This window comes from Phyllostomus discolor, chromosome 6, assembly GCF_004126475.2.
Source record: "Phyllostomus discolor isolate MPI-MPIP mPhyDis1 chromosome 6, mPhyDis1.pri.v3, whole genome shotgun sequence".
NCBI classification, from domain to species: Eukaryota; Metazoa; Chordata; class Mammalia; order Chiroptera; family Phyllostomidae; genus Phyllostomus; species Phyllostomus discolor.
Window position 1 is genome coordinate 160,039,947 of NC_040908.2, and position 25,371 is coordinate 160,065,317.

Consider the following 25,371-nt stretch of genomic DNA (forward strand, 5'->3'; position numbering starts at 1 on the left):
AGGTGGCCTCACCTCAACCATCTGTTCTTTGCTAGAACATTCCATCTGATCCCTTCTACCTATAAAAGCCTTCTGTTTGTGCAGCTCCTCAGAGCTCCTTTCTCTTTGCTGCATGGGACGCTGCCTGATTCATGGATCCTTGAATAAAGCCAATTTCCTCTTAAAATGCACTCAGCTGAATTGTGTTTTTTAAACACTCTTCCAACTCTCAAATCAGTGACATCAGCCTCCTTTTGGATAGCCGCCCCACTCCCACCCCACCCGAAGCCCATAGAGAAGCAAACAAAGCAGGGGCCACTTCAGCGACGCCCACCCCATGAGAACCTTCCCCCAGTGGGGAGGGGGTGGGGTGGAAGCCCCAGCCAGGGCTGACAGGGGAACCAGGAGAGCCACCTAATCCGGGCTCCGCCCCCAGGTGGCGCTGCAGTCAAACACCTCAGCACCCTACCCCTTGCACCCACCCCCCCTTACTCTCCACTGGGGGGGAGGGGATGGGCATTCTGCCCTCTTTTACTTCCCTCCAAGTCCCACCCTGCAGGAGCGAGCTTTTCCAACCCCGGGAGTCCTCCAAAGGAGCAATGAAGAGACAAGAGTCAGGAAATGCGGTGAGCAGTCTGGCTTTATGAGCAGGGGAGGCTGGAGGCCCAGCCAGGGCCCAGGGTGGGTAGGGGCAGCCAGGAGGGGTGCAGGCAGCAGGTCCAGGGCAGGATCTCCAGACCACTGGCTTAGGCATAGCAGATGAAGGGCAGACGCCTGTAGCAACTCGCACGCCGCCACTGACCGCCTGGGGGTGGAGAGCACAGAGATGTCAGCTGCCCATCCCAGTGTGGCCAGTGACCCCATCCCTCCTCCTATGTCTTTCTTGTCTGTCACCACTCATCAGGACACATTGGCCACATATCCCCACGAGTTGCAGGCACTGGAACTTCATCCCAGAAGACAGTGTGCTAAGTGCGTGTCTGGGCCCCTGGTGAATCCTCACAACCTTTCAAGGGGGTGGGCCAGTCACCAACCCCTTTCACAGGGGAGGGGCCTGAGGCTCTGAGGCAAGTGCACAGCTGGGATGGGAATGGACTGTGGACACCATACTCCCCCACACATGGCCTCAGCACTGAGCTCCACATGTCCCACAACCAGGCAGGGGAAGCTGGCACACTGACTGTCAGCCATCCCCAGTTCCCACACCTCTCCTTCATCCCTCATCCACACCTTTCATTTGCACCTGTCACTCCCATGTGTCAATGGGTGGCTTCCTCTTAACAGAGGAAAGAAGGGAGCCCCCAGGCTCTGAACCAAGTTTTGTGAGAATGGAGAGCCCCCACCCAACCCACACCCAAGGCAACCCCTCACCCTCCAACTCAGCCCTCCCCACAGACTAGACATTGGTTCTCCAGTTGTGGGGAGACTGTGGGTTTGGGAAGGTGTGTTCAGGCAGCTCAAAGGGACAGTATGTAAGAATGCATCTTGCCATCCCTTCCCTTTACCCGGGTACCCAGTCCCCCTCACCTCTGGTGCTTAGAGCTATGCAGTGGCCGCCGGCAGAGTTAGGCTGTCCTGCAGCCCAGTTTGCATAATTCCAGCGGCTCCGATCAACCCAGAGAAACCTCCTGAAACGGCGCTAGAGAAGAAATTGCTGGGTCAGAGGCAGAGGTCCGGGAGACAAATTCAGGGGTTTCAGAAAATGCCTACTAAGATCCCTTTCTGGATACTGCTCACCCAGCTAGGAGCCAGAAATCCTAGTGACCCGCCCCTGAAGCTGCGCAGGCAAGGACAACAGAGCCATCACACAGAGCAGGCTTCTCAGGCTTTTCTGTGAATATGAATCTCTTGTGGGTCTTTTTAACAGGCACATCCTGATTCAGGATTCACAGATGGGACCCAAGATAGTGTCTTTCTAACAAGCTTCCAGAAGATGCTAATAACTGCTTGGTCCATGGACCACACTTGAGGAGCAAATACAATGGCACTTATTTACCCACTAGGTCAGAGCCACTCAGAGAGAAAAGCACCCCATTTAGACATGAGGAAGCCATTCAGCCTGAAAGTGACCAACTGGGCATGGAACCTATCTCCTGATTCCAGGGGTATGCTGGCAAATGTTTAACAATCAGCTCTGGGGGAAGATGAGAGGGCAGAGAGTGGGAGGAATGCTGATTTGTAACAATTGCCAATTTTCTTGGTGTGAACACACCCACCGTGGCACATTTCATACTGCATGCATGAAGCCACTGAACAGAGGAGTTGAGAGGAGATGTGTACAATCACTGGTTCTCCTGATCCAGCCAAGCCAGCACCCACACAAGGTCACCTCAAATGCTGAAATGAGGACTGATGCCAGGCACGTGCTCCCTTGAGGCAATGGGAGAGACCTTCCTGTATCTGGGAGTTGGCCCCTCACTTACACAGTCCCTGACGACACCTCCAATCCAGACCTGGCCTTGGTTGATTCCTCTGGTCAAGCGCAGGAGACGAGTGTTGGTTCTGCGATTGTGAATGGAGGCGAGATTGCCTCCAAAGCACCTCCTGCAGATGCTCTGCAGAAAGAAGAAGGGGTGGGGTAGAGAATTCAGTTTTTTCTCAAGTCCTAGAGTCTCCAGAAAAGAGCTCTGCCTCCCTTGTCCAATCAGAAATCAGGGATCTACTAGCCACCTCATTCCCATCTCCCGTTCCTTTATCTGTCATCAGAATCTTTTTGCAGAAAATAATAATAATACTTAGAAAAATCATAGCCAACATTTATTGACAGTTTCCATCAACCCAGGGACTATATTACAAATACTTTCATGTATTATTTCATTTAATGATCACCACAACTTTAAGAGGTTGGTACTATAGATCTCCACTGTCCAAGTGAAAACACTGAAAGTCTCAGCACCACCCCCCTGCCCCTGCACAGCTGATCCTCCTTGAAAGGCTGTGTTTGGTGGTCAGTGGTCACACCCAGTCCTTGCAGCTGACTGACCTGGAAAAGTCACTCCCATTGACCTGCAAAAACCAATCATGGTTTGACTACAAGAGGAGGGTGTACTCAGCCCACCTGAAGGATACAGCTCCAGTACCCAGCGTGGATGATATGGGAGGCTGTGCCCTGGACTCTACAGGATATCTACTATATTAGGCCACACTACCAAGGCGTGGATTCAAAGCACTCTACCTAACAAACAGAAACAAACAGAGGGGGGCTGCCAAAATGAAGAGAAAAAGAAACATGGCCCAAATGAAAGAACAGATCAAAATTCCAGAAAAAGTTCTAAGTAAAGTGGAAATGAACAATATATCATATGCAGAGACAGGAAAATGATCATAAGGATGCTCAAGGAACTTGGTGAGGACCTCAACAGCATAAAAAGACCCAGTCAGAAACAAAGCATACACTAGTTGGAATAAAGATCAATATACAGGGAAATAGCACTAGAGTGCATGATGTTGAGAATCAAATCAATGATTTGGAAAAATGACCAATCAGAACAAGAAGAAAAGAGAATCCAAAAAAATAATGATAGTATAAGCAGCCTGTGGGACAACTTCAAGAGGTCCAACATTTGCATTATAGGGGTGCCAGAGGGAGAAGAGAAAGAGCAACAAATTAGAAATCTATTTAAAAAATAATGAGAGAAAAATTCCTTAATTTGGTGAAGGAAATAGACATGAAAGTCCAGGAAGCACAGTGTTCCAAACAAGATGGATGCAAAGATGCTGTCTCCAAGGTCCATGGTAATTAAAATACCCCCCAAAAAAAAACAAACAATAAAGCAAGAATCCTAAAAGCAGCAAGAGAACAGAAGTCATTTACCCAAGAAGAGGACCCATAAGACTCTCAGCTGATTTTGCAAAAGAAACTTTGCAAGCAGAACAGGCTGACAAAAAAATATATTCAAAGTTATGAAGAGCAGGGACCTACAACCAAGACTGCTCTACCCAGCAAAGCTATCATTTAGAATCAAGGGGCAGAGAAACAGCTTCCAGGCAAGAAAAAACTAAAGGAGTTCATCATCACCAGAGTATTATTTTATAAAATGTTACAGGGAATTATTTTAGAAAAACAAGATCAAAAGTATGAACAATGAAAGGCAAAAAATATGTATCTATCAACAATTATACCTAAAAACAAAGTAAGAAAATAAGAACAGAGACGGAATCATGGATATGGGGAGCATTTTGATGGTTTCCAGGTGGAATGCAGTATGGGGGAAGAGATGAGGGGATTAAGAAATACAAATAAATATTTACAGAATATCCCATGGTAATTAAAGTTCAGCATAAGAAACGCAGTAGTCAAAGAACTTATATGCATGAACCATAAACTTGAACAATGGTGGGGGGATTGCTGGGGGAAGTAGGCAGGGCTGGGTGGAGAGGGACAAAGGGGGAAAAATCAAGACAACTGTAATAGCATAATCAATAAAATATACTTTTTTCAAAAAGGAAAAGACTGAAGCTCTGTAAGCTGAAGTGAATTGCCTAGGTAACACAGCTAATGGCAGGCATAGCCAGGTTTTAACACAAGTATATCTAATACCAAAGCTCTTTGTCCAAGTCAGTGATTCAAAGTGCTGTCCCCAGACCAACAATATAATTATCATCTGGCACTTTGCTATCAATGCAAACTCTTGGGCACCAAAAATCTATCTCTCCACCAGACCTCTGGGAATGTCTCATGTACCTAGACTTTGAGGACCACTAGTCTGGATGAATAGGGAACAGAAGTTTGAATCCACTCTCATTCCCTCCCCATGGTCCTCCTTCCACACTGACACTTACGAAAGCTTGAATAAACCTTCGGAGATTCCGCACCAAGATGTAGTGGCAGGTCTTGCACCCAGGACTGCCCACTATTTCAACTGTGTCCTCTGTCCTGGGGCACTGCAAGTCGTTGTCTAGGTCACTTGGATCCGACTCCATGTCCTCATCATCATCAAAGTCATTTTCATAGCCAGAAGCCTCCACCTGCTCTTCTGACTGAATCTCCTTTTCAGTTAGGGCCATCTGTCCCTCCTGATCTCCTGAACCTTCCAGATCCTGGCTCAGGTCTGCCTGTGTGTCTTGGCTGTCCAGGTGGGGAGCATGATTCTCTGGGAAGAAGAGATAACTTACCATCAGGTGGAGTTCTGCCTTTTTCCAGGACCATGGACAGCTCTGGGCAGCCCCCCTGGGGCCTTCCTAGTGCTGCTGTCTGGAGCCAAGACTGGAAGGATCTCCTCCTTGTGGGGTGAGGTGAGAACTCACACAAGGGCATGAGACCCTGACACTGGCTGACATACGTGTGTATTTTGGGGGGTCGGATATGAAGCCCTTCATCTTCACAGGTGAGTGGTTGTTACCTTCTGAAGGAGCCTGACAAGAATTAGGGTCACAGTTCTGAGTCCAGGAGAAATCTTACCAGAGAAGAGCTGGGTCATCTGAAGAAGAAAAGCTGTGACCTGGCCCCAAGACAGCCACAAAGGTGCAGGAAAGAGGAGGAAAGATAAATCTGGATGAGAAGGGAAGGGGAGGACTTACCCAGATGACAAGCTGCAACAGTCCCCAGCAGGAGAAGGGGCAGGAGCAGGGGGTGTTTCATATCCACTCAGTCTTGTGACAGGGACACAGCACCACTTTCCCTCCTTGAGGATGTCCTGTGTGTCTGTGCAGGCCTGTCACTTAAGAGAGATGCAACTGTTTGTTTAATTAGTTGATTAAAGGACAATCTGGAGAGCTTCCTTCTCCCCCAATGAACAGAACCTAACCTGGAGACTTGGAAAAGATTGTGGGGGAGTCACCTCAAGTACAGAAGTCCTTTGTACATGAGAGCTCCATCACTGTCACTGGGACAGCACTTAGTCCAGACCATTGTCCCTTCAGGGGCAGGTCTGCTAGGGATCAGAGCCACCTTCACTCACACTGGGGAAGGATGGGAAAGACAGTGGCCACCAGAGTCCTAAACACAAGCCATAAAGGCTTCTGCCCTCTCCCAAGCTGTGGACCCACGCTGCCTGGGAAACAGGAGGACCACTCACCTTACAAGAGTCTGTGCCTCCACTCTCAGTGCCTCTGGCTCCTGAGCATCCAAGGCAGCCCTTATACTAGGCTTTTGGGGAAGTGGGAAGACACTAGAATGATTGCTCCAGGCTGGGGTGCTGGCCAGTGGAGCTGATAAGAAGACATTTGCTCAATTCACATGCTCTCTGCTGGGACTGCAGGGACCTGCCTCCCAGACCATACTGATACACATGGGTGTCCAAACACCCAGGTGCTGGAGAAGACCCCACATGTCTACTTCCACACTTACTATTGGCACCCCAAATGGGCCCCAGCCTTTACCCCCCAGCAGCCTGCCTCTGGTCCATATCCAAGCAAGTAAAGTAGAGGACCCAAAGATGGTGAAGGACCCTGAGGCAAGGAGGCAGGGGGCCAAGGGGGCCTCATTCTCCTGAGTGGTTGTCTACACCAGGGATTTTACACGCATCCAATCCCAGAATCCTACCTTCACCCTCACTCCCATGAGCATGCATGAGGCCCTCACTCTACAGGTGTGAAAATGAGATTCTGAGAGGGAAGCCACTTGCCAAGGTTGCACAGGAAGTGAGCGGCCTCAGGTTTCCAAGTCTTTTTAGGCTCCCAAACCTCCCCTCACTCATCTCCCCCTTCTCCCATTCTTCCCACACCCTCCTTCCTGTTCTCCCTCTCTTTCTCTTTCTCATTCTTCTCCTCCCTCTTTTTTCATCTTGAGTGTGTGAAAACTTATGCTCTTTCTTCCATGCTATGGGTCAGGATCAAGGTTCCTGGCCTTTGCACTATTACCACTTGCAGTCAAATAGGTCTTTGATGAGGGAGCTGTCCTCTGCACTGTAGAAAGTGGGGCAGCGTCCATGGTCTTGACCCAATAGGGGTCAGGGGCACCTCCACCCAGTCAAACCCATTGTCCCCCAAAGACAATTGAAAACATTTCCACACATTTCCAGATACCCTGTGGGGAGCAAAGTTGCCACACTGAGGATCACTGATCTAAAATATGCCATTTTGTTCAACCACAAGGCAAATCTCTGGGCCAAAAGGCCACAGCTGCACTGGAAATCTTTGTACAGAATCACTCACACACCCTGTGGGCCACTTGCCCCCCCTCACCACCACTCCCCAGCTCGCACCAGCCCTCCAACACCACCAGGATCAGGACTGGGGGAAGAGACTGAGGCACTCCTTTTAGGTGCAAGTTTTAAGAGGGCACTAAAGAATTCAGTAGTCAAGATAAGTACTTTAATGCAACCTTTCTAAAACATCAAAATAAATGCAAAAAATCTGTGATGAACAAAATATCAAAACTTGAATCAAACAAGCTCCATACAAGTGCACTGTAGCCCCAAAACACCCCTGCAACTGTGGAGCCCTGACTTAACTGGTTATCCCTGCTAGGAGCTAGTGGCCTTGCCAGGGTGGGTGACTCAACTCTGTGACTTTCTCGCTGGGCAGTGCCTACTTCTTCTTAAAACCCAGCCCAGCCCTCCAGGATCAGGGCACCAGGGACAGGTATCCCATCAGTGGAAGAGGCTTGGGCTTCTTTCCATCCTTGCTCTCTAAGGACACCTGCAAATGGAGAAGTATCTGAGAGGTCACTGCTGGGCCTCATTGCAGAGTAACTAACGGTCTCGGCTGTTATCTCTCTGGCCCAACTGACAAGACCCTCAGCTTATCAACCTGACATGGGGGGTAGGCGGCGGGGATTGACCAATTCTGGGGCCCAAATTCTTGATCTGAAATTTAAAACTTGAGGCCACCCTGGTGGAAGAGAGGGAAGGGCCAGACCCCCTCCCCATCCTTTTTCTCCCTCCTGGGGCCCAGACCAGGGGTACCCCATCTTTCCTAGTTGTGAGACCAACAGGGTCAGTGGCTCTCAAGAGCAAGCCCCACTATGAGTTTTACACACACTGTTTCATTTGAACAACCTGTGTTACACGTGAAAAAATGGGCATCTCAGAGAGCCTGAACAAGTTGCCCAGATCACGTAGCAAGTCAGAGACAGGTCTCAAAGCAGATCTTCCAGCTCCTAAGCCCCCATCCCCATGGCTGCTTTTCCTCTGTCCCCTCTCACTCACCTCCCTTCTCTACAGCCATTCCCTTCCCCGCTATTTTCTTTGCACTCAAACCCCAGGCAAAGATATTTCAATGGCTTTGATGACCACAGTGATGTCTGAATTAAAACTGGAAATAACATTATTGAAGGGCCTCCACAGACCAAACACTACGTTCCATGGAGGCTTTGACATCCATTAACCTTCTTCTTTTCTTTTATGATTTTATTTATATATTTTTAGAGACATGGGAAGGGAAAGAGTAAGAGAGGGAGAGAAACATCAATATGTGGTTGATTTTAGCACACCCCCCAGTCGGGAACTGGCCTGCAACCCAGGCATGTGCCTTCACTGGGAATCAAACAGGTGACTCTCTGGATCACAGGCCTGCACTCTAACTGCTGAGCTACACCAGCCAGGACAACCTTCTTAAACTTTACAATCATCCTACAAATTGGGTATTGTCATCACTCCTCCGTGTACCTACCACAGAAGCTCGGAGAAATTACATGACTTGCCCAATTCATACAATTAGTAAGGAATAGCAAGTCTAACCCTAGTCTGGCTCCTATGAACCTGCTTCTTTGATTGGTCCCACAGTCCACATTACCCTCAACTGTGAACCTCCAACTGTCTGGCTTACTCTTTGTGTTTATGTTCATAGGGTTGCAAACTCTGCCTCTTGTCTCAGAATTCAGTCCAGTCCCACATGAAGGAGGGGATGCTTCCCACTCACTGTCTTGAGAGGCAGTGTACTGTGATGCAAATGAAGGACAAGTCCCAGAGTCAGCCCCTCCATGTCTCAGTTTTCCATCTGTGAACTGAGGCTAAGGACAGATCCTACCTCTAAGGAGATTGTTTCCAGGAATGTTCTTAAGACAGAGCCTGGCCAGGGGGCTGGGGTGGAAAGCAGGACTGGAAATGTGACCCTTCTCCACAAATGAGCACTGAGTCTAGAGTGCCCTCCTGCAGTGTGCTTGCACGGTGCCAGGAGCCCCAGCGATTCCATTGTAAAGACACGAGCTAGTTTCACAAAGCTTAGTTATCCCCTTGTTGAAGAAGGGGAAAGTCAGTTTTTTGAGATGTGAGGCCAGTCGTCTTATTTCATTAATTTTACATTTTAAATCTTTTTCTGTGGATGTGTAATATGTGTCCAGTAAAGCTCATGAGCTGCTTGGGGAACTTTTACAGAGTGAATGCACCCCAGTAACCATGCCCAGGTCAGGATACAGAATGTTACCTGCAGATTCCTCCTTCATGCCTCCTTCTTGGCACTAATCCCCCAAAGGGAATTCTTACAGATAGAAAGTCACACTTCTGTCACACACACACCTTCCAACAGATTTATGAGGGACAAGATAAAGTCCACCCACCACTTGGCACAGAGTCTGGCACCTGGTAAATGCTTCATAGATGCATAGTTTTCTTGCTCACTATTATCAATAACCAAATAAAGGGAAGCAATGCCCTCCTCCCTCAGGACGTGAAGTCCACTAGGGCTGGGGCAGCAGGTGGACACATCCACTTTGGCTGCACCCCGCACTGCCTCCAGCACGAGGCTAACGCCGCACCACATTTCAGGGATGACTCCACTATCTGTGCTATCGGCAGCCTGTTGTGGCACAGCTACAGTTGGCCTCAGCTTGATTGCAATCTCTTCCCCAACTGAATGTGCAGCCTTGAGCAAGTAGCTTCTCTGAGCTGGGCCACACTCAAAACATTAAAATTCTTTACTTGCCTCCCTCTATGACCCTGGTCCCATCTTTAATTCTCAGAATTTGAGGAGTCCAGGAAAAAGAGCTTTGGCCATGGACCCTGGACTTTCTACTCACTTTCCTGGCGGGGAAAGGATCCAGAATGCCCTTTTCCTTCCCTGTGATTGGGAATCCCTCCTGTCCAACTGGGTTGCAGTCCTATGCCCCACAATCAACCCAAGAGTAAGGGAGTTTGCCTGCCTCCCCACAGGATCCCAGTGGTGAAAAGAACATGCTCTGAAATCCTGCAGATGATTGAATGATGGAAGAAAGGGATTCTTATTTTAGATTGCCACAGGTGGAGCTGAGCAAATACACCCTGAAATGAGATCTGAGGCAAGAATTTTCATAACAATAACAGCAGCAGATAATACTGAGGAAGCATTTACTATTTGCTCAATATTTGTGGTGCTCCATGTCATTTAATCTCCTCAACAGCTCCAGGTGGCAAGTACCATTGTCATCTGTAAATTAGAGACAAAAACACTGAGGCTCTGACTGGTTATGTTACTGCCAGGTAAGCATCAAACCAGGATTTGAGTGGAGAGCCTGCATTCTAACCCTCCACAGCTCCCTTTCAATGTGCAGAATCAATGCACAGAGTGCTCATGGGAACCCTAGAAGCTACTGGGGCAGGTGACAACTTGGGAGGCATGAAGAGTGTCCTTCTTGGAATTAAAAGGACCTTGGATCCATTCCTGGCTCTGTTACTCAGGAGTGGGCTGACTAGGCAGACATCTCAGCTCCCAGGCTCTATTGACCAGCCTGTGAGTTTGGTTAAGGATGATGTCTCACAGTGTTTGGCCAGGGTGAACTGAGAAGCTGGTTGTTCAACAATCTACTAAATGCCTGGCACATGGTAGGTCCTCAGTAAACAAACACTTCTCAATGTTTTCCCCATTCTGGGACCAGAAAGAGGGAGGCTCAGAAGAGTTAAGTGATGCTCAAAATTTCACATTCTAGCAATTGGTGGAGCTTGAAATTCATCTTTCACCCAAGAGAAGAGATTTTCTGATCATTCTCTACATACCCATCCCTGCATGGGACAAGTCTCAGCCCCCACCAAGGGGAGCCAAGTCATGAGCACTTGGAGTTATAACGCTGCTCCCCTCAGCTGGAAACTCAGTGATGAGAATGGAGGTTCCATCAGTGGGAAGAACCAGGCATGGGGCACACACAGACACTGCAGGGAGGTTTGTGCCCATGCCCTTCAGCTGACTCACCCAGTTGGCAGAGGCTGGTGGAATGAATGGGAAAGGCAGGCTGGCCATGGTTAGTGGTGATGGGCTTTCTGCTATGCAGCTGTCAGCACCAGGCTGGCCACACACATCACCCCTGAGACAGCTTCTGCCAGACACAGGAAGACTCCTCCAGAGGGCGCTGGGTAGCTCGGGCTCTCCCACCTACATAGTCCATTCTCTGTTGGCCAGGTGTGAGGGGACAGCATTCTGACTCAAACTGTCCATCCTTCCATCCCTTCCCCAACACCACACCCCAGAAATATCAACCTTCTGCAAGGCCTCCTGGCTCAGGCCAGCCCACAATTTCTGCAATGAAGCCACTGTGAGTGGCGACCAGGAATCTCTGGGTGGGGGCAGGTTAAAGAGGCTCTTTCCTCCCTTCCTTCCTTCTTTTCTCTCTCCCTCCTTCCTTCTTTCCTTCCTTCCTTCCTTCCTCTTTCTTTCTTTCTTTCTTTCTTTCTTTCTTTCTTTCTTTCTTTCTTTCTTTCTTTCTTTCTTCCTTTCTTTCTTTCTTGTTCCCTCTTTCCCTTTTTCTTTTTCCTCCCTCTTTCTCTCTATATCCCTATTTGTCTCCCTACCCGTCCTTTCTATACCCAGTACTTCTTCAGCCTCCATTCTGTGCCAAGTGGGGTGGAAAGCCCTGGGGATACAGTGGGTGATAAAGGATACAGTCACTGCCCACATGGAGTTCCCAGCCTAATGGAAGACATTGATTTGTTGAAATCATATGTAAACTGTCACTGTGACTAGCCTATTGGGGAGAGGTGCCTGGTGCTTTGAAACCCTGTTACTAGTTTAACAGACCAGAAGGAGAGACAAAGAGATCCAAACTGGGAGCAGAAGGAACTGCAGGAGTCACCTAGGGGTTGGGAACCACACATTCCAGGCAAGGAAAATAAAACCGGTTCACTTTAAATAGCACACTTCACTTTTAATGTGATTTTGTTTATAATAAATATTAATAGCTGCTTAAATAGCATACTTGACCTTTAATGTGATTTTGTGTTTATAATAAATAATTAATAGCTGCTGTTAATCAAGGACCTACTGTGTGCCAGGACCAAGCACTCTTCATGTGGGGACTCATTTTTCCTCACCACTCTCAGAGGTGGGCACCCTGACCCCCATTTCAGGTGAGGGAACATGGCACTGAGAAGCTAGACTCATTCAAGGGCATGCAGCCTGAGAAGGTGGGAACCAAGGTGCCCCAGACCTCTGTGCACCCAAGTCCCTGGCTCCACCAGGAACACACAGCCCTGGCCCTGGTGATTGACATGTCTGTGCTCGTGGACTGTCTGCATGGACTGCTGGGGAAGCAAAGAGTGGCACTAAAACTGAACAGGAAGATTGATGTCTATCACTGACTTTGGCTTAAGACTGGGTAATTTTACCTCTGAACATTTCTCATTCTAAACAGCACAAGACAACCTCTGCCAATTTTACAGGCAGAAGCAAGCTTGGGCAAATGCTTGCAGGCTGGTTTCTGTCTTGAACCAAAGCCACAGCATGGCACCGGGAGCAAAAGGTGGGCACACCTCTCTCTGCTCTCCCCCCAGGCCATCACAGCTGTTCCCGACAACATGTGCAGCCACATCCACCCACACACATTCCTGCTGCCTGCCCCGGGAATGATGTGTCAGGTTTGTGGTGCCTTAGGTTCATTAACTCATCCAGTCCTCACAGCTCCATGATGTAACCCTGTTATTCCCATTTTACAGATGAGGAAACTGAGGCACCTGAGTGCCAGAGCCTGCATGGGGAAGAGTTGAGAGTTGGTGTTGGACAGCCCAACGTCAGAGCCCATGCTGCCTCCACCTTTTATTCCTAAGCTTCTCTCTGGTCCTCCCCACAGCCCTGTTGTACTTCTTACCTCTGTTCTAGGAAAGGAAACTGAGGCTGCCCAGAATTAAGGGTTCTTCAAGGTCAGAGAGCTGGTCAGTGCCTGCAAAGCCCAGAGCCTTTTCAGCACTTGCTACTGCAGTCCATGTTCAGGCCTGGGAGGTAACACAAGGGGTCAGAAAATAGTCCAACCTCCTGGCAGCAGGTCAGAGCCGCTTGGAAGACCTGGGAAGGTGGTCCTGGGTGTAATCACCCTGCCTGCTGGTGAGTACCTGCACTGTGGGCAGCAACCTGCCAGGTGCCCAGTAGCCACCAGATATGTGCTACCTGGGACCTCCCCATGACTGAACAAAGAACCAGAGCCTGTGCTTTGGAGCTGCTTGCAAGTGTCCTTCCCAAAGAATACTAGAGCATGTGGTCCCTGCTGTGCCTGAGCCACACCCGATGCACCTGGAATCCTCTGGCCTCTGAGGGGCTGGCAGAAAATGGGGCTCCAGGAATACCCACTGGAGTCCTTGCCCAAGCTTCCAACTTGGGGACAAGAGTCCAGGGACCCTGGGAAGCCAGCAGCCAACACCTTCAGCTAAAGACTAGATTAACCAACAATGATTAATGGATGCATCATCAGTCCCTAGAAACTTCTAAAGTGGCTCTTTGGCAGCCGCTGGCCCCTGGACTCTATTATCTCTGATGTTTTCCCATCTGCTGACCTCGCTGGCTCTCCTGGCTACTGTCATCTGGGACCCCTGCTCAGGCAGCAGAGGGGGTCAGCAGAAGAGGGGGGCACAGTGTCCCAACTCCTATGTGAATGTGACCACCTGCCAGGACAGGTGGGTGGGCGATAAACTGTCACCCACTGTGATGTGGCCCTGGGATCGGTTGTGAGCAGCTGTTTACAATCACGTTTTTGGCAACTCTTGGATGCCACCCAGAAAAGCTTACAGGATTATTTCCAGTGTCACCTGCACACCTTCACGTGATTGTGGGAGACACTGCCAACATGTGAACCATGGTTGTTTCTCCGTAGTGGGACTTCTTCTTCACCTAGTTCTGTATTTTCCAATCTGTCTTACGACCCCCGGGTGTTTCTTATGTAAGGGTGAATGTGAAGAGAAGGGACACCTGCAGCGCACCTGACCTTAGGAGTGAGACAAACCTGAGTTCCAACAACAGCCGCACAACCTGCTAGTAGGATGATCTTGGACACCATGGGCCGCTCGCAGCCTGACTTGCCTCATCTGCAAACAGGGCATGAGGACCGAGACTGTCACACAAAGTCCCTAACTCATGCTGTCAGCTGTCCTTGAAAGGACAGGGGCCCTCCAGCTCATGAAGTGTCCTCTGCCCCCTGGGGATGTCCCTGCCTGGCAGGCAGCCTCCTGCAGAGGGGACAGCTTTGCTCCAGCCAGTCTCTGCTGAGGCTGGTAGGGGAGAGGAGGGTTGTGCTGGGAGCCTGTTGCAGAGGGAGGTCAAGACTTGTGAAACTCCTGGTTGCCTCCTTCCTCCTTTGAAAGAGCAGTTGGTCCCAGTCATGGAAGAGGTTACAGCAGGCAGGCTCTCCAGACTGTGCACGTGGGCAGCTGCTCTCCTCCCCTACTCGCCTAGGCCAGAAGTTCCTCTCACTCTGGATGTGTGCTCCCTGCCCTTCCTGAGGAATCCAGGCATCTTCTTTGTCTTAAGGAACATCTCTACTGAGATATAATGCACATCCACACAAGTCACCCATTTAAAGTGTTAATTCAGTAGTTTTTAGTATATTTCAGAATGATATGACCAATATCAATTTTAGAAAATTTTCATCTTGTTGATAAAGAAGCCCCTGAACCATTGGCAATCATTAGCTGCCCCCTTAACCTCGGGAAATCCCTACTCTACATTCTGCCTCTAGAGGTGTGCCTACTCTGGACACTTCACAAGCAAAGGCAACCATACCATGTGCAGACTCTTGTGACTGGCCTCTGTCATTCAGCCTCAAGTGTTCAAGGCTGATGCATGTCATAGCTCGTGTCAGGGCTCCATTACCTTTGTACTGCTGCCTAATGCTCCCCTGGGTGCATCGACCACACTCTGACTCTCCATCCGCCACTAGGTGGACATTGGGCACCCTTTCTGACTTTAATATACTAACTGTAAGGACAGCTGTGACCTGCTGAGTACCTACCCCGTGCAGGTGCTTGACCTAATTTCTAACTCTAACAAACAGTCCTGACAAAGAAACTGCTGTGTAGAGGTGAAGTGGCCCATGCAAGGTCACACTGGTAATGGGGCAGGATGACAAAAAAATTGATCAGGCCCCTCCCTGTCCTTCCCCCCATAGCACCTCACTACCCTGCCACCCCATGTGCTCTGCTCCTTCCTTCCACATGGCTCTGAGCCCAGAATAGGAACCCACTTGCCCAGTGACTGTTCCTGAACAGGCCCCAGCTGGTGCCAAGCTGGTGGCAAATACACGCTAATCACCGAGCCAGACCCTAATGCCTCCTCCAGGACCTGGCACCTTCTTTTACTTAAGTTAGGCTAAACCAGGTTTTGTTCCAGTGACAAGTAAACTGCAAAATCTCAAGGTTTAATATGACAGAGCAGGTCAGGCCACCCCCTCCTTCTGGTGGCTGTGCCACCAAGCCACATGGACGCCTAGGTCACTGTGGCAAGGAGAGTGAGAGGGCTGGGTCATAGAGGAATGTTTAAAGGCCAGGCCTGGAAGGGCTTGCATCACATTCAACCAAATGTCACTGGCCACACTCAGTAGTGTGGTGCAGAGCCCGGATTTACTACAAGGAGTCCCAGGAAGTAGGGTCTCCCAGGGTGGCCATGCAGAGAGTAGGATGCACATAGCACTCCCTGCCTTGTCATCTCCTTTTAATGGACTTTCTTCTCCACAACCCACCCCCATGCCCACTGACAGTTCCATGTACCCCGCCCTCTGGTGTTCCTTCTCACAAAACCTTGTTCTTGGCAAGTATCCATTAAGTCTCCCAGAATAATTAACAAATACTACAGTGAAGAGTTTCTTCTTCTAAGAGTGTTTGCTTTTTAATCAAAGGTTATTCAACACTGGAAGGCCTTAAACATCCAAAGCAATGAATATATAATGGTGGAAGTTGAGGCCCATAACAACAGTACTAGATATTTGAGAGACATCTACCCTGTTCCCTCAGACATGCTTCAGACTGAAGGGGTCTGAGCCAGCTCCTGCTCTCCGCTTTCTCCCTCTACCTTGGTCTTGCTGGCAGGATACTGGACTCCTGGGATTGGTTAAAGCCCATCTTCCAGCAAGGATGTGAGTGGAGGCTGTAAAAGGGGGCTTATGCTTCAGTTGAATTACCAGTCCCAGAGCTCCCTAGGCAGGGCTTCCTGGATTGTGTACCCTCCCCACACCCCACAGCCAGGCTCTGCTGTCCTTTTGGAGGCAGAGCATCAAGAATTAGCTGTGACAGTACTCAATGCAGGGACCTGGGGGTGGGACCTGACCCCCCAGGCGCTCCCCTTCCATGCCATTGGGGAGACTGACATGCTCTGATTAGGAGCTTCTGGACCCAATCTCCATCCAAGGCAAAAGGACAGACCCCTCTACACAGGACAGGTGCCTCCACCCAGAGGCAGCCCCTGGGGCCCAGCATTGGGGAGGTTCATGGTGATGCCAAGGCCCATTGCCCTGTTGCCAGAGGCCTGCTCCTGTTCCAGGGGCTCATCCCTGCTGCTCCTTCACCAGCCTCTTTCCCTGGGCTGCCCCACTCTTGTCCTGTTGCATCAACTCCAGCGTCTTTACAAACAAAGCACACCTGTCTTTTCTTCCTTTTTGCTGTTTTTATTCCTGAAACTCCATGGACCATCACATGCCCATATGGATACACACACATGCACACGCAAACACAGGCCTGTACACAGGTGTGCTGAGGCACACACTGCCAAAAATGCACACTCCCAAATATACTGGCCTAAGACACCAGGTACACGCAGATGCAGAACACAGAGGTTCAGGTACAAAGCCACACAGACATGCACATTCACAGATGTACATGGACACACTGGCCTATCCACAGATAACCAGGAATGTAGACAATATACACACACTCAAGCAACACACAGATACACACCCACACACAGGTTGTGCACATTCACCCTTAGATTCCCATATACACAGATATACACAGGTATATGAAGACAACATGTGGACACACCAAGATACATATACACACATGTGCACATGAGCACCCACAGAAATACGTGTACACTCTCCCTGGTCCCCATGCAGAACCACAACCCAGGGCTCTCTGCCCTCTGAAAACCCAGGGTCAGGTCAAGCTTCCTGCTTCACCAACTCCAGATCCTTCCTGGACCCCAGCACCCCACCTGGCACAAGCAGCAGCCACAGTGTTCTGTCTCAGTGTCCCCAGGGTCTGAGAAAGTGGGAGGAGGGGCAGAAGTGGGGGCATGAGGCGACAGAACTGGGGTGGGACCCACACTGCTACCAGATGCCCTAAATTTTACCCCAGGGCTCTCCTGGGGGCAGGTAGCTCCCACCTGAGAAAGTGGCCTATTCAGGGAGGCAGATTGGAGATTGAGGAGAGGGAAAAGGATTGGGGGTAGGAGCCACCCTCTTGGGATTGGGAACATATATCAGAAGAAGATGGGGCCTTTGAACTCACCCAAAGGTGACTGTGAATTGGGAAATAAGGGCCACGGTTAGGCCAAAAAGGCACAGGGCCACACAAGGCTATTCTCTCTTCCCTCCCATGTGGTTACCACAGGTGGGATCTCACTACTGACAGAGAGAGAGAGACAGAGAGTGACAGAGAGAGAGAGAAAAGGAAAAAAAGAAAAAGAAAAGGAAAGAAAAGAAAAAAATATACCAGGCCCTGGCAGTTGTGGCTCAGTTGGTTGGCATGTTATCCCACAGACAAAAGGTTGTCAGGTAGATTTCCCATGAGGGCACACGACTAGGCTGTGGGTCTGGTCCCCACACCTGGGTGCATATGAGGGCAATCTGATCAATGCTCCTCTCTCTGTCTCTCTCTCATCAAAGTTTGTGTCTCTTTCCCTCCCTTCCTCTCTCTACAATCAATAAGCTTGTCCTTGAGTGAGGATAAGAAAGGAAAAAAGGAAGGAAGGGAGGGAGGGAGGGAGGGAGTAACAGGCCCCAAACAGAGTCACCTGTGCTACGCCCACCCAAACCAAGACTCACTACCTAACCTAACTGCAGTCCCAGCCTCTCCCAGGAATGTTACCTTTAACCAGCCAATGTGCAACTATCTGGTCAGAGCTAGTGAGGTAATCCTCTTGATAGACCACTTCCAAAGGGAGGTGGCCTCACCTCAACCATCTGTTCTTTGCTAGAACATTCCATCTGATCCCTTCTACCTATAGAAGCCTTCTGTTTGTGCAGCTCCTCAGAGCTCCTTTCTCTTTGCTGGATGGGACGCTGCCTGATTCATGGATCCTTGAATCAAGCCAATTTCCTCTTAAAATGCACTCAGCTGAATTTTGTTTTTTAACACTCCTCCAATTCTCAAATCAGTGACATCACCCTCCTTTTGGATAGCTGCCCCACTCCCACCCCACCCCAAAGCCCATAGAGAAGCAAACAAAGCAGGGGCCACTTCAGCAACGCCCACCCCATGAGAACCTTCCCCCAGTGGGGAGGTGGTGGGGTGGAAGCCCCAGCCAGGGCTGACAGGGGAACCAGGAGAGCCACCTAATCCGGGCTCCGCCCCCAGGTGGCGCTGCAGTCAAACACCTCAGCACCCTACCCCTTGCAGCCACCCACCTCACTCACCACTGGGGAGCATTCTGCCATCTTTTACTTCCCTCCAAGTCCCACCCTGCAGGAGCGAGCTTTTCCAACCCCGGGAGTCCTCCAAAGGAGCAATGAAGAGACAAGAGTCAGGAAATGCGGTGGGCAGTCTGGCTTTATGAGCAGGGGAGGCTGGAGGCCCAGCCAGGGCCCAGGGTGGGTAGGGGCAGCCAGGAGGGGTGCAGGCATCAGGTCCAGGGCAGGATCTCCAGACCACTGGCTTAGGCAGAGCAGATGAAGGGCAGACGCCAGAAGCATCGCAATCGCCGCCACTGACCCCCTGAGGGTGGAGAGCACAGAGATGTCAGCTGCCCATCCCAGTGTGTCCAGTGACCCCATCCCTCCTCCTATGTCTTTCTTGTCTGTCACCATTCATCAGGACACATTGGCCACATATCCCCACGAGTTCCAGGCACAGGGACTTCATCCCAGAAGGCAGTGTGCTAAGTGCATGTCTGGACCGCTGGTGAATCCTCACAACCTTTCAAGGGGGTGGGCCAGTCACCAACCCCTTTCATAGGGGAGGGGCCTGAGGCTCTGAGGCAAGTGCAGAGCTGGGATGGGAATGGACTGTGGACACCATACTCCCCCACACATGGCCTCAGCACTGAGCTCCACATGTCCCACAACCAGGCAGGGGAAGCTGGCACACTGACTGTCAGCCATCCCCAGTTCCCACACCTCTCCTTCATCCCTCATCCACACCTTTCATTTGCACCTGTCACTCCCATGTGTCAATGGGTGGCTTCCTCTTAACAGAGGAAAGAAGGGAGCCCCCAGGCTCTGAACCAAGTTTTTTGAGAATGGAGAGCCCCTACTCAACCCACACACAAGCAACCCCTCACCCTCCAATTCAGCCCTCCTCACAGACTGGACATTGGTTCTCCAGTTGTGGGGAGACTGTGGGTTTGGGAAGGTGTGTTCAGGCAGCTCAAAGGGACAGTATGTAAGAATCCATCTTGCCATCCTTTCCCTTTACCCGGGTACCCAGTCCCCCTCACCTCTGGTGCATAGAGCTATGCAGCAGCCGCCTGCAGGGTTAGGCTGTCCTGCAGCCCAGTTTGCATAATTCCAACAGCTCCCATCAAGCCAGAGAAACCTCGGGCAATGGTGCTAGAGAAGAAATTGCTGGGTCAGAGGCAGAAGTCCAGGGACAAATTCAGGGATTTCAGAAAATGCCTACTAAGAATCCTTTCTGGATACTGCTCACCCAGCTAGGAGCCAGAGATCCTAGTGACCCGCCACTGAAGCTGCGCAGGCAAGAACAACAGAGCCATCACACAGAGCAGGCTTCTCAGGCTTTTCCGTGAATATGAATCTCTTGTGGGTCTTTTTAACAGGCACATCCTGATTCAGGATTCACAGATGGGACCCAAGATAGTGTCTTTCTAACAAGCTTCCAGAAGATGCTAATAACTGCTTGGTCCATGGACCACACTTGAGGAGCAAATACAATGGCACTTATTTACCCACTAGGCCAAAGCCACTGGGAGAGAAGAAGGACCCCATTTAGACATGAGGAAGCCATTCACCCTGAAAGTGGCCAAGCTGGGCATGGAACCTATCTCCTGATTCCAGGGGTATGCTGGCAAGTGTTAAACAATCAGCTCTGGGGGAAGATGAGTGGGCAGAGAGTGGGAGGAATGCTGATTTGTAACAATTGCCAATTTCCTTGGTGTGAACACACCCACCGTGGCACATTTCATACTGCAAGCATGAAGCCACTGAACAGAGGAGTTGAGAGGAGATGTGTACAATCACTGGTTCTCCTGATCCAGCCAAGCCAGCGCCCACATCAAGGTCACCTCAAATGCTGAAATGAAGCCTGATGCCAGGCAGGTGCTCCCTTGAGGCAATGGGAGAGACCTTCCTGTATTTGGGAGTTGGCCCCTCACTTACCCAGTACCTGACGACACCTCCAATCCAGACCTGGCCTTGGTTGATTCCCCTGGTCAAACACTGGAGATGATGGTTAACCCTGTAATTGTGGATGGAGGCGAGATGGCCTCTATAGCACCTCCTGCAGATTCTCTGCAGAAATACAAGGGATGGGGTAGAGAATTCAGTTTTTTCTCAAGTCCTAGAGTCTCCAGAAAAGAGCTCTGCCTCCCTTGTCCAATCAGAAATCAGGGATCTACTAGCCACCTCATTCCCATCTCCTGTTCCTTTATCTGTCATCAGAATCTTTTTGCAGAAAATAATAATAATACTTAGAAAAATCATAGCCAACATTTATTGACAGTTTCCATCAACACAGGGACTATTACAAATACTTTCATGTATTATTTCATTTAACGATCACCACAACTCTAAGAGTTTGGTGCTATAGATCTCCACTGTCCAAGTGAACACACTGAAAGTCCCAGCACCACCCCCCTGCCCCTGCACAGCTGATCCTCCTTGAAAGGCTGTGTTTGGTGGTCAGTGGTCACACCCAGTCCTTGCAGCTGACTGACCTGGAAAAGTCACTCCCATTGACCTGCAAAAACCAATCATGGTTTGACTACAAGAGGAGGGTGTACTCAGCCCACCTGAAGGACACAGCTCCAGTACCCAGCATGGATGATAGGGAAGGCTGTGCCCTGGACTCTACAGGATATCTACTATATTAGGCCACACTACCAAGGCATGGATTCAAAGCACTCTACCTAACAAACAGAAACAAACAGAGGGTGGGGGGGGCTGCCAAAATGAAGGGAAAAGGAAACATGGCCCAAATGAAAGAACAGATCAAAATTCCAGAAAAAGTTCTAAGTAAAGTGGAAATGAACAATATATCATATGCAGAGACAGGAAAATGATCATAAGGATGCTCAAGGAACTTGGTGAGGACCTCAACAGCATAAAAAGACCCAGTCAGAAACAAAGCATACACTAGTTGGAATAAAGATCAATATACAGGGAAATAGAACTAGAGAGCATGAAGTTGAAAATCAAATCAATGATTTGGAAAAACAACCAATCAGAACAACAACAAGAAAAGGGAATCCAAAAAAATGATAGTATAAGCAGCCTGTGGGACAACTTCAAGAGGTCCAACATTTGCATTATAGGGGTGCCAGAAGGAGAAGAGAAAGAGCAATAAATTGGAAATCTATTTTTAAAAAATGAAAGAAAACTTCCTTAATTTGGTGAAGGAAATAGACATGAAAGTCCAGGAAGCACAGAGTTCCAAACAAGATGGATGCAAAGATGCCCACTCCAAGGTCCATGGTAATTAAAATACCCAAAAATAACAATAAAGCAAGAATCCTAAAAGCAGCAAGAGAACAGAAGTTATTTACCCAAGAAGAGGACCCATAAGACTCTCAGCTGATTTTGCAAAAGAAACTTTGGAAGCAGAAGAGGCTGACAAAAAAATATATTCAAAGTCATGAAGAGCAGGGACCTACAACCAAGATTGCTCTACCCAGCAAAGCTATCATTTAGAATCAAGGGGCAGAGAAACAGCTTCTAGGCAAGAAAAAACTAAAGGAGTTCATCATCACCACAGTATTATTTTATAAAATGTTAAAAGGAATTATTTAGAAAAAGATCAAAAGTATGAACAATGAAAGGCAAAAAAATATGTATCTATCAAGTTATATCTAAAAAACAAACTAAGAAAATAAGAACAGAGACAGAATCATGGATATGGAGAGCATTTTGATGGTTTCCAGATGGAATGCAGTATGGGGGAATAGATGAAGAGGTGAGGGGATTAAGAAAAACAAATAAATATTTATAGAATATCCCATGGTAATTAAAGTTCAGCATAAGAAATGCAGTAGTCAAAGAACTTATACGCATGAACCATAAACTTGAACAATGGTGAGGGGATTGTTGGAGGGAGTAGGCAGGGCTGGGTGGAGAGGGACAAAGGGGGAAAAATCAAGACAACTGTAATAGCATAATCAATAAAATATAGTTTTTCAAAAAAGAAATGACTGAAGCTCTGAAAGCTGAAGTGAATTGCCTGGGTAACACAGCTAATGGCAGGCATAGCCAGGTTTTAACACAAGTATATCTAATACCAAAGCTCTTTGTCCAAGTCAGTGATTCAAAGTGCTGTCTCCAGACCAACAATATAATTATCATCTGGCACTTTGCTATCAATGCAAACTCTTAGGCACCAAAAATCTATCTCTCCACCAGACCTCTGGGAATGTCTCATGCACCTAGACTTTGGGGACCACTAGTCTGGATGAATAGGGAACAGAAGTTTGAATCCACTCACATTCCCTCCCCATGGTCCTCCTTCCACAGTAGCCACACTGACACTTACCCGAGCTACACGAAACCTTCGGAGTTTCCGTACCAAGATGTAGCGGCAGGTCTTGCACCCAGGACTGCCCACTATTTCAACTGTGTCCTCTGTCCTGGGGCACTCCACATCGTTGTCTAGGTCACTTGGATCCGACTCCATGTCCTCATCATCATCAAAGTCATTTTCATAGCCAGAAGCCTCCACCTGCTCTTCTTCTGACTGAATCTCCTTTTCAGTTAGGGCCATCTGTCCCTCCTGATCCCCTGAACCTTCCAGATCCTGGCTCAGGTCTGCATGTGTGTCTTGGCTGTCCAGGTGGGGAGCATGATTCTCTGGGAAGAAGAGATAACTTACCATCACCTGGAGTTTTGCCTTCTTCCAGGACCATGGACAGCTCTGGACAGCCCCCCCTGGGGCCTTCCTAGTGCTGCTGTCTGGAGCCAAGACTGGAAGGATCTCCTCCTTGTGGGGTGAGGTGAGAACTCACATAAGGGCATGAGACCCTGACACTGGCTGACACACGTGTCTATTTTGGGGAGGTGAGATATGAAGCCCTTCATCTTCACAGGTGAGTGGTTGTTACCTTCTGAAGGAGCCTGACAAGAATTAGGGTCACAGTTCTGAGTCCAGGAGAAATCTTACCAGAGAAGAGCTGGGTCATCTGCAGAAGGAAAGCTGTGACCTGGCTCCAAGATAGCCACAAAGGTGCAGGAAAGAGGAGGAAAGATAATCTAGATGAGAAGGGAATGGGAGGACTTACCCAGATGACAAGCTGCAACAGTCCCCAGCAGGAGAAGGGGCAGGAGCAGGGGGTGTTTCATATCCACTCAGTCTTGTGACAGGGACACAGCACCACTTTCCCTCCTTGAGGATGTCCTGTGTGTCTCTGCAGGCCTGTCACTTAACAGACATGCAACTGTTTGTTTAATTAGTGGATTAAAGGACAATCTGGAGAGCTTCCTTCTCCCCCAATGAACAGAACCTAACCTGGAGACTTGGAAAAGATTGTGAGGGAGTCAGCTCAAGTACAGAAGTCCCTTGTACATGAGAGCTCCATCACTGTCCCTGGGATAGCACTTAGCCCAGACTATTGTCCCTTCAGGGGCAGGTCTGCTAGGGATCAGAGCCACCTTCACTCACACTGGGGAAGGAGGAAAAGAGCACCTGCCACCACAGTCCTAAGGACAAGCCATAAAGGCTTCTGCCCTCTCCCAAGCTGTGGACCCACCCTGCCTGGGAAACTGGAGGACCACTCACCTTGCAAGAGTCTGTGCCTCCACTCTCAGTGCCTCTGGCTCCTGAGCATCCAAGGCAGCCCTTATACTAGGCTTTTGGGGAAGTGGGAAGACACTAGAATGATTGCCAAGGCTGGGGTGCTGGCCAGTGGAGCTGATAAGAAGACTTTTGCTCAGTTCACATGCTCTCTGCTGGGACTGCAGGGACCTGCCTCCCAGACCATACTGACACACTTGGGTGTCCAAACACCCAGGTGCTGGAGAAGACCCCACATGTCTACTTCCACACTTACTTACTATTGGCACCCCAAATGGGCCCCAGCCTTTACCCCCCAGCAGCCTGCCTCTGGTCCATATCCAAGCAAATAAAGTAGAGGACCCCAGGATGGTGAAGGACCCTGAGGCAAGGAGGCAGGGGGCCAAGGGGGCCTCATTCTCCTGAGTGGTTGTCTACACCAGGGATTTTACATGCATCCAATCCCAGAATCCTACCTTCACCCTCACTCCCATGAGCATGCATGAGGCCCTCACTCTACAGGTGTGAAAATGAGATTCTGAGAGGGAAGCCACTTGCCAAGGTTGCACAGGAAGTGAGGGGCCTCAGGTTTCCAAGTCTTTTTAGGCTCCCAAACCTCCCCTCACTCATCTCCCCCTTCTCCCATTCTTCCCACACCCTCCTTCCTGTTCTCCCTCTCTTTCTCTTTCTCATTCTTCTCCTCCCTCTTTTTTCATCTTGAGTGTGTGAAACGTATGCTCTTTCTTCCATGCTATGGGTCAGGATCAAGGTTCCTGGCCTTTGCATTATTACCACTTGCAGTCAAATAGGTCTTTGATGAGGGAGCTGTCCTCTGCACTGTAGAAAGTGGGGCAGCGTCCATGGTCTTGACCCAATAGGCATCAGGGGCACCTCCACCCAGTCAAATCCATTGTCCCCCAAAGACAATTGAAAACATTTCCACACATTTTCAAATACCCTCTGGGGAGCAAAGTTGCCACACTGAGGATCACTGATGTACAATATGCCATTTTGTTCAACCACAAGGCAAATCTCTGGGCCAAAAGGCCACAGCTGCACTGGAAATCTTTGTACAGAATCACTCACACACCCTGTGGGCCACTTGCGCCCCCTCACCACCACTCCCCAGCTCACACCAGCCCTCCATCACCACCAGGATCAGGACTGGGGGAAGAGACTGAGGCACTCCTTTTAGGTGCAA

The 25,371-nt window shown here is 49.4% G+C and overlaps 1 protein-coding gene across 2 annotated transcripts; it reads right to left on the bottom strand.

Moving 5' to 3' along the window:
• Window positions 1-601: 601 nt before the first annotated feature.
• On the bottom strand, window positions 602-24,220 carry LOC114499093 (proteoglycan 3-like). 2 transcript variants are annotated; one of them, XM_036029448.1, is made up of 6 exons: window positions 24,177-24,220; window positions 23,680-23,819; window positions 22,938-23,251; window positions 20,573-20,704; window positions 1,507-1,618; window positions 602-784 (listed from the first exon to the last, which is right to left on the bottom strand). In XM_036029448.1, exons 2-6 carry the CDS (start codon window positions 23,738-23,740, stop codon window positions 726-728), a joined length of 678 nt encoding a protein of 225 aa, XP_035885341.1. In that variant the 5' UTR covers window positions 23,741-23,819; window positions 24,177-24,220; the 3' UTR covers window positions 602-725. The 2 variants fall into 2 exon arrangements, with proteins under 2 accessions (XP_035885341.1, XP_028370847.1); XM_028515046.2 differs by lacking the exons at window positions 602-784; window positions 1,507-1,618 and adding exons at window positions 18,771-18,953; window positions 19,675-19,786.
• Window positions 24,221-25,371: the final 1,151 nt, after the last annotated feature.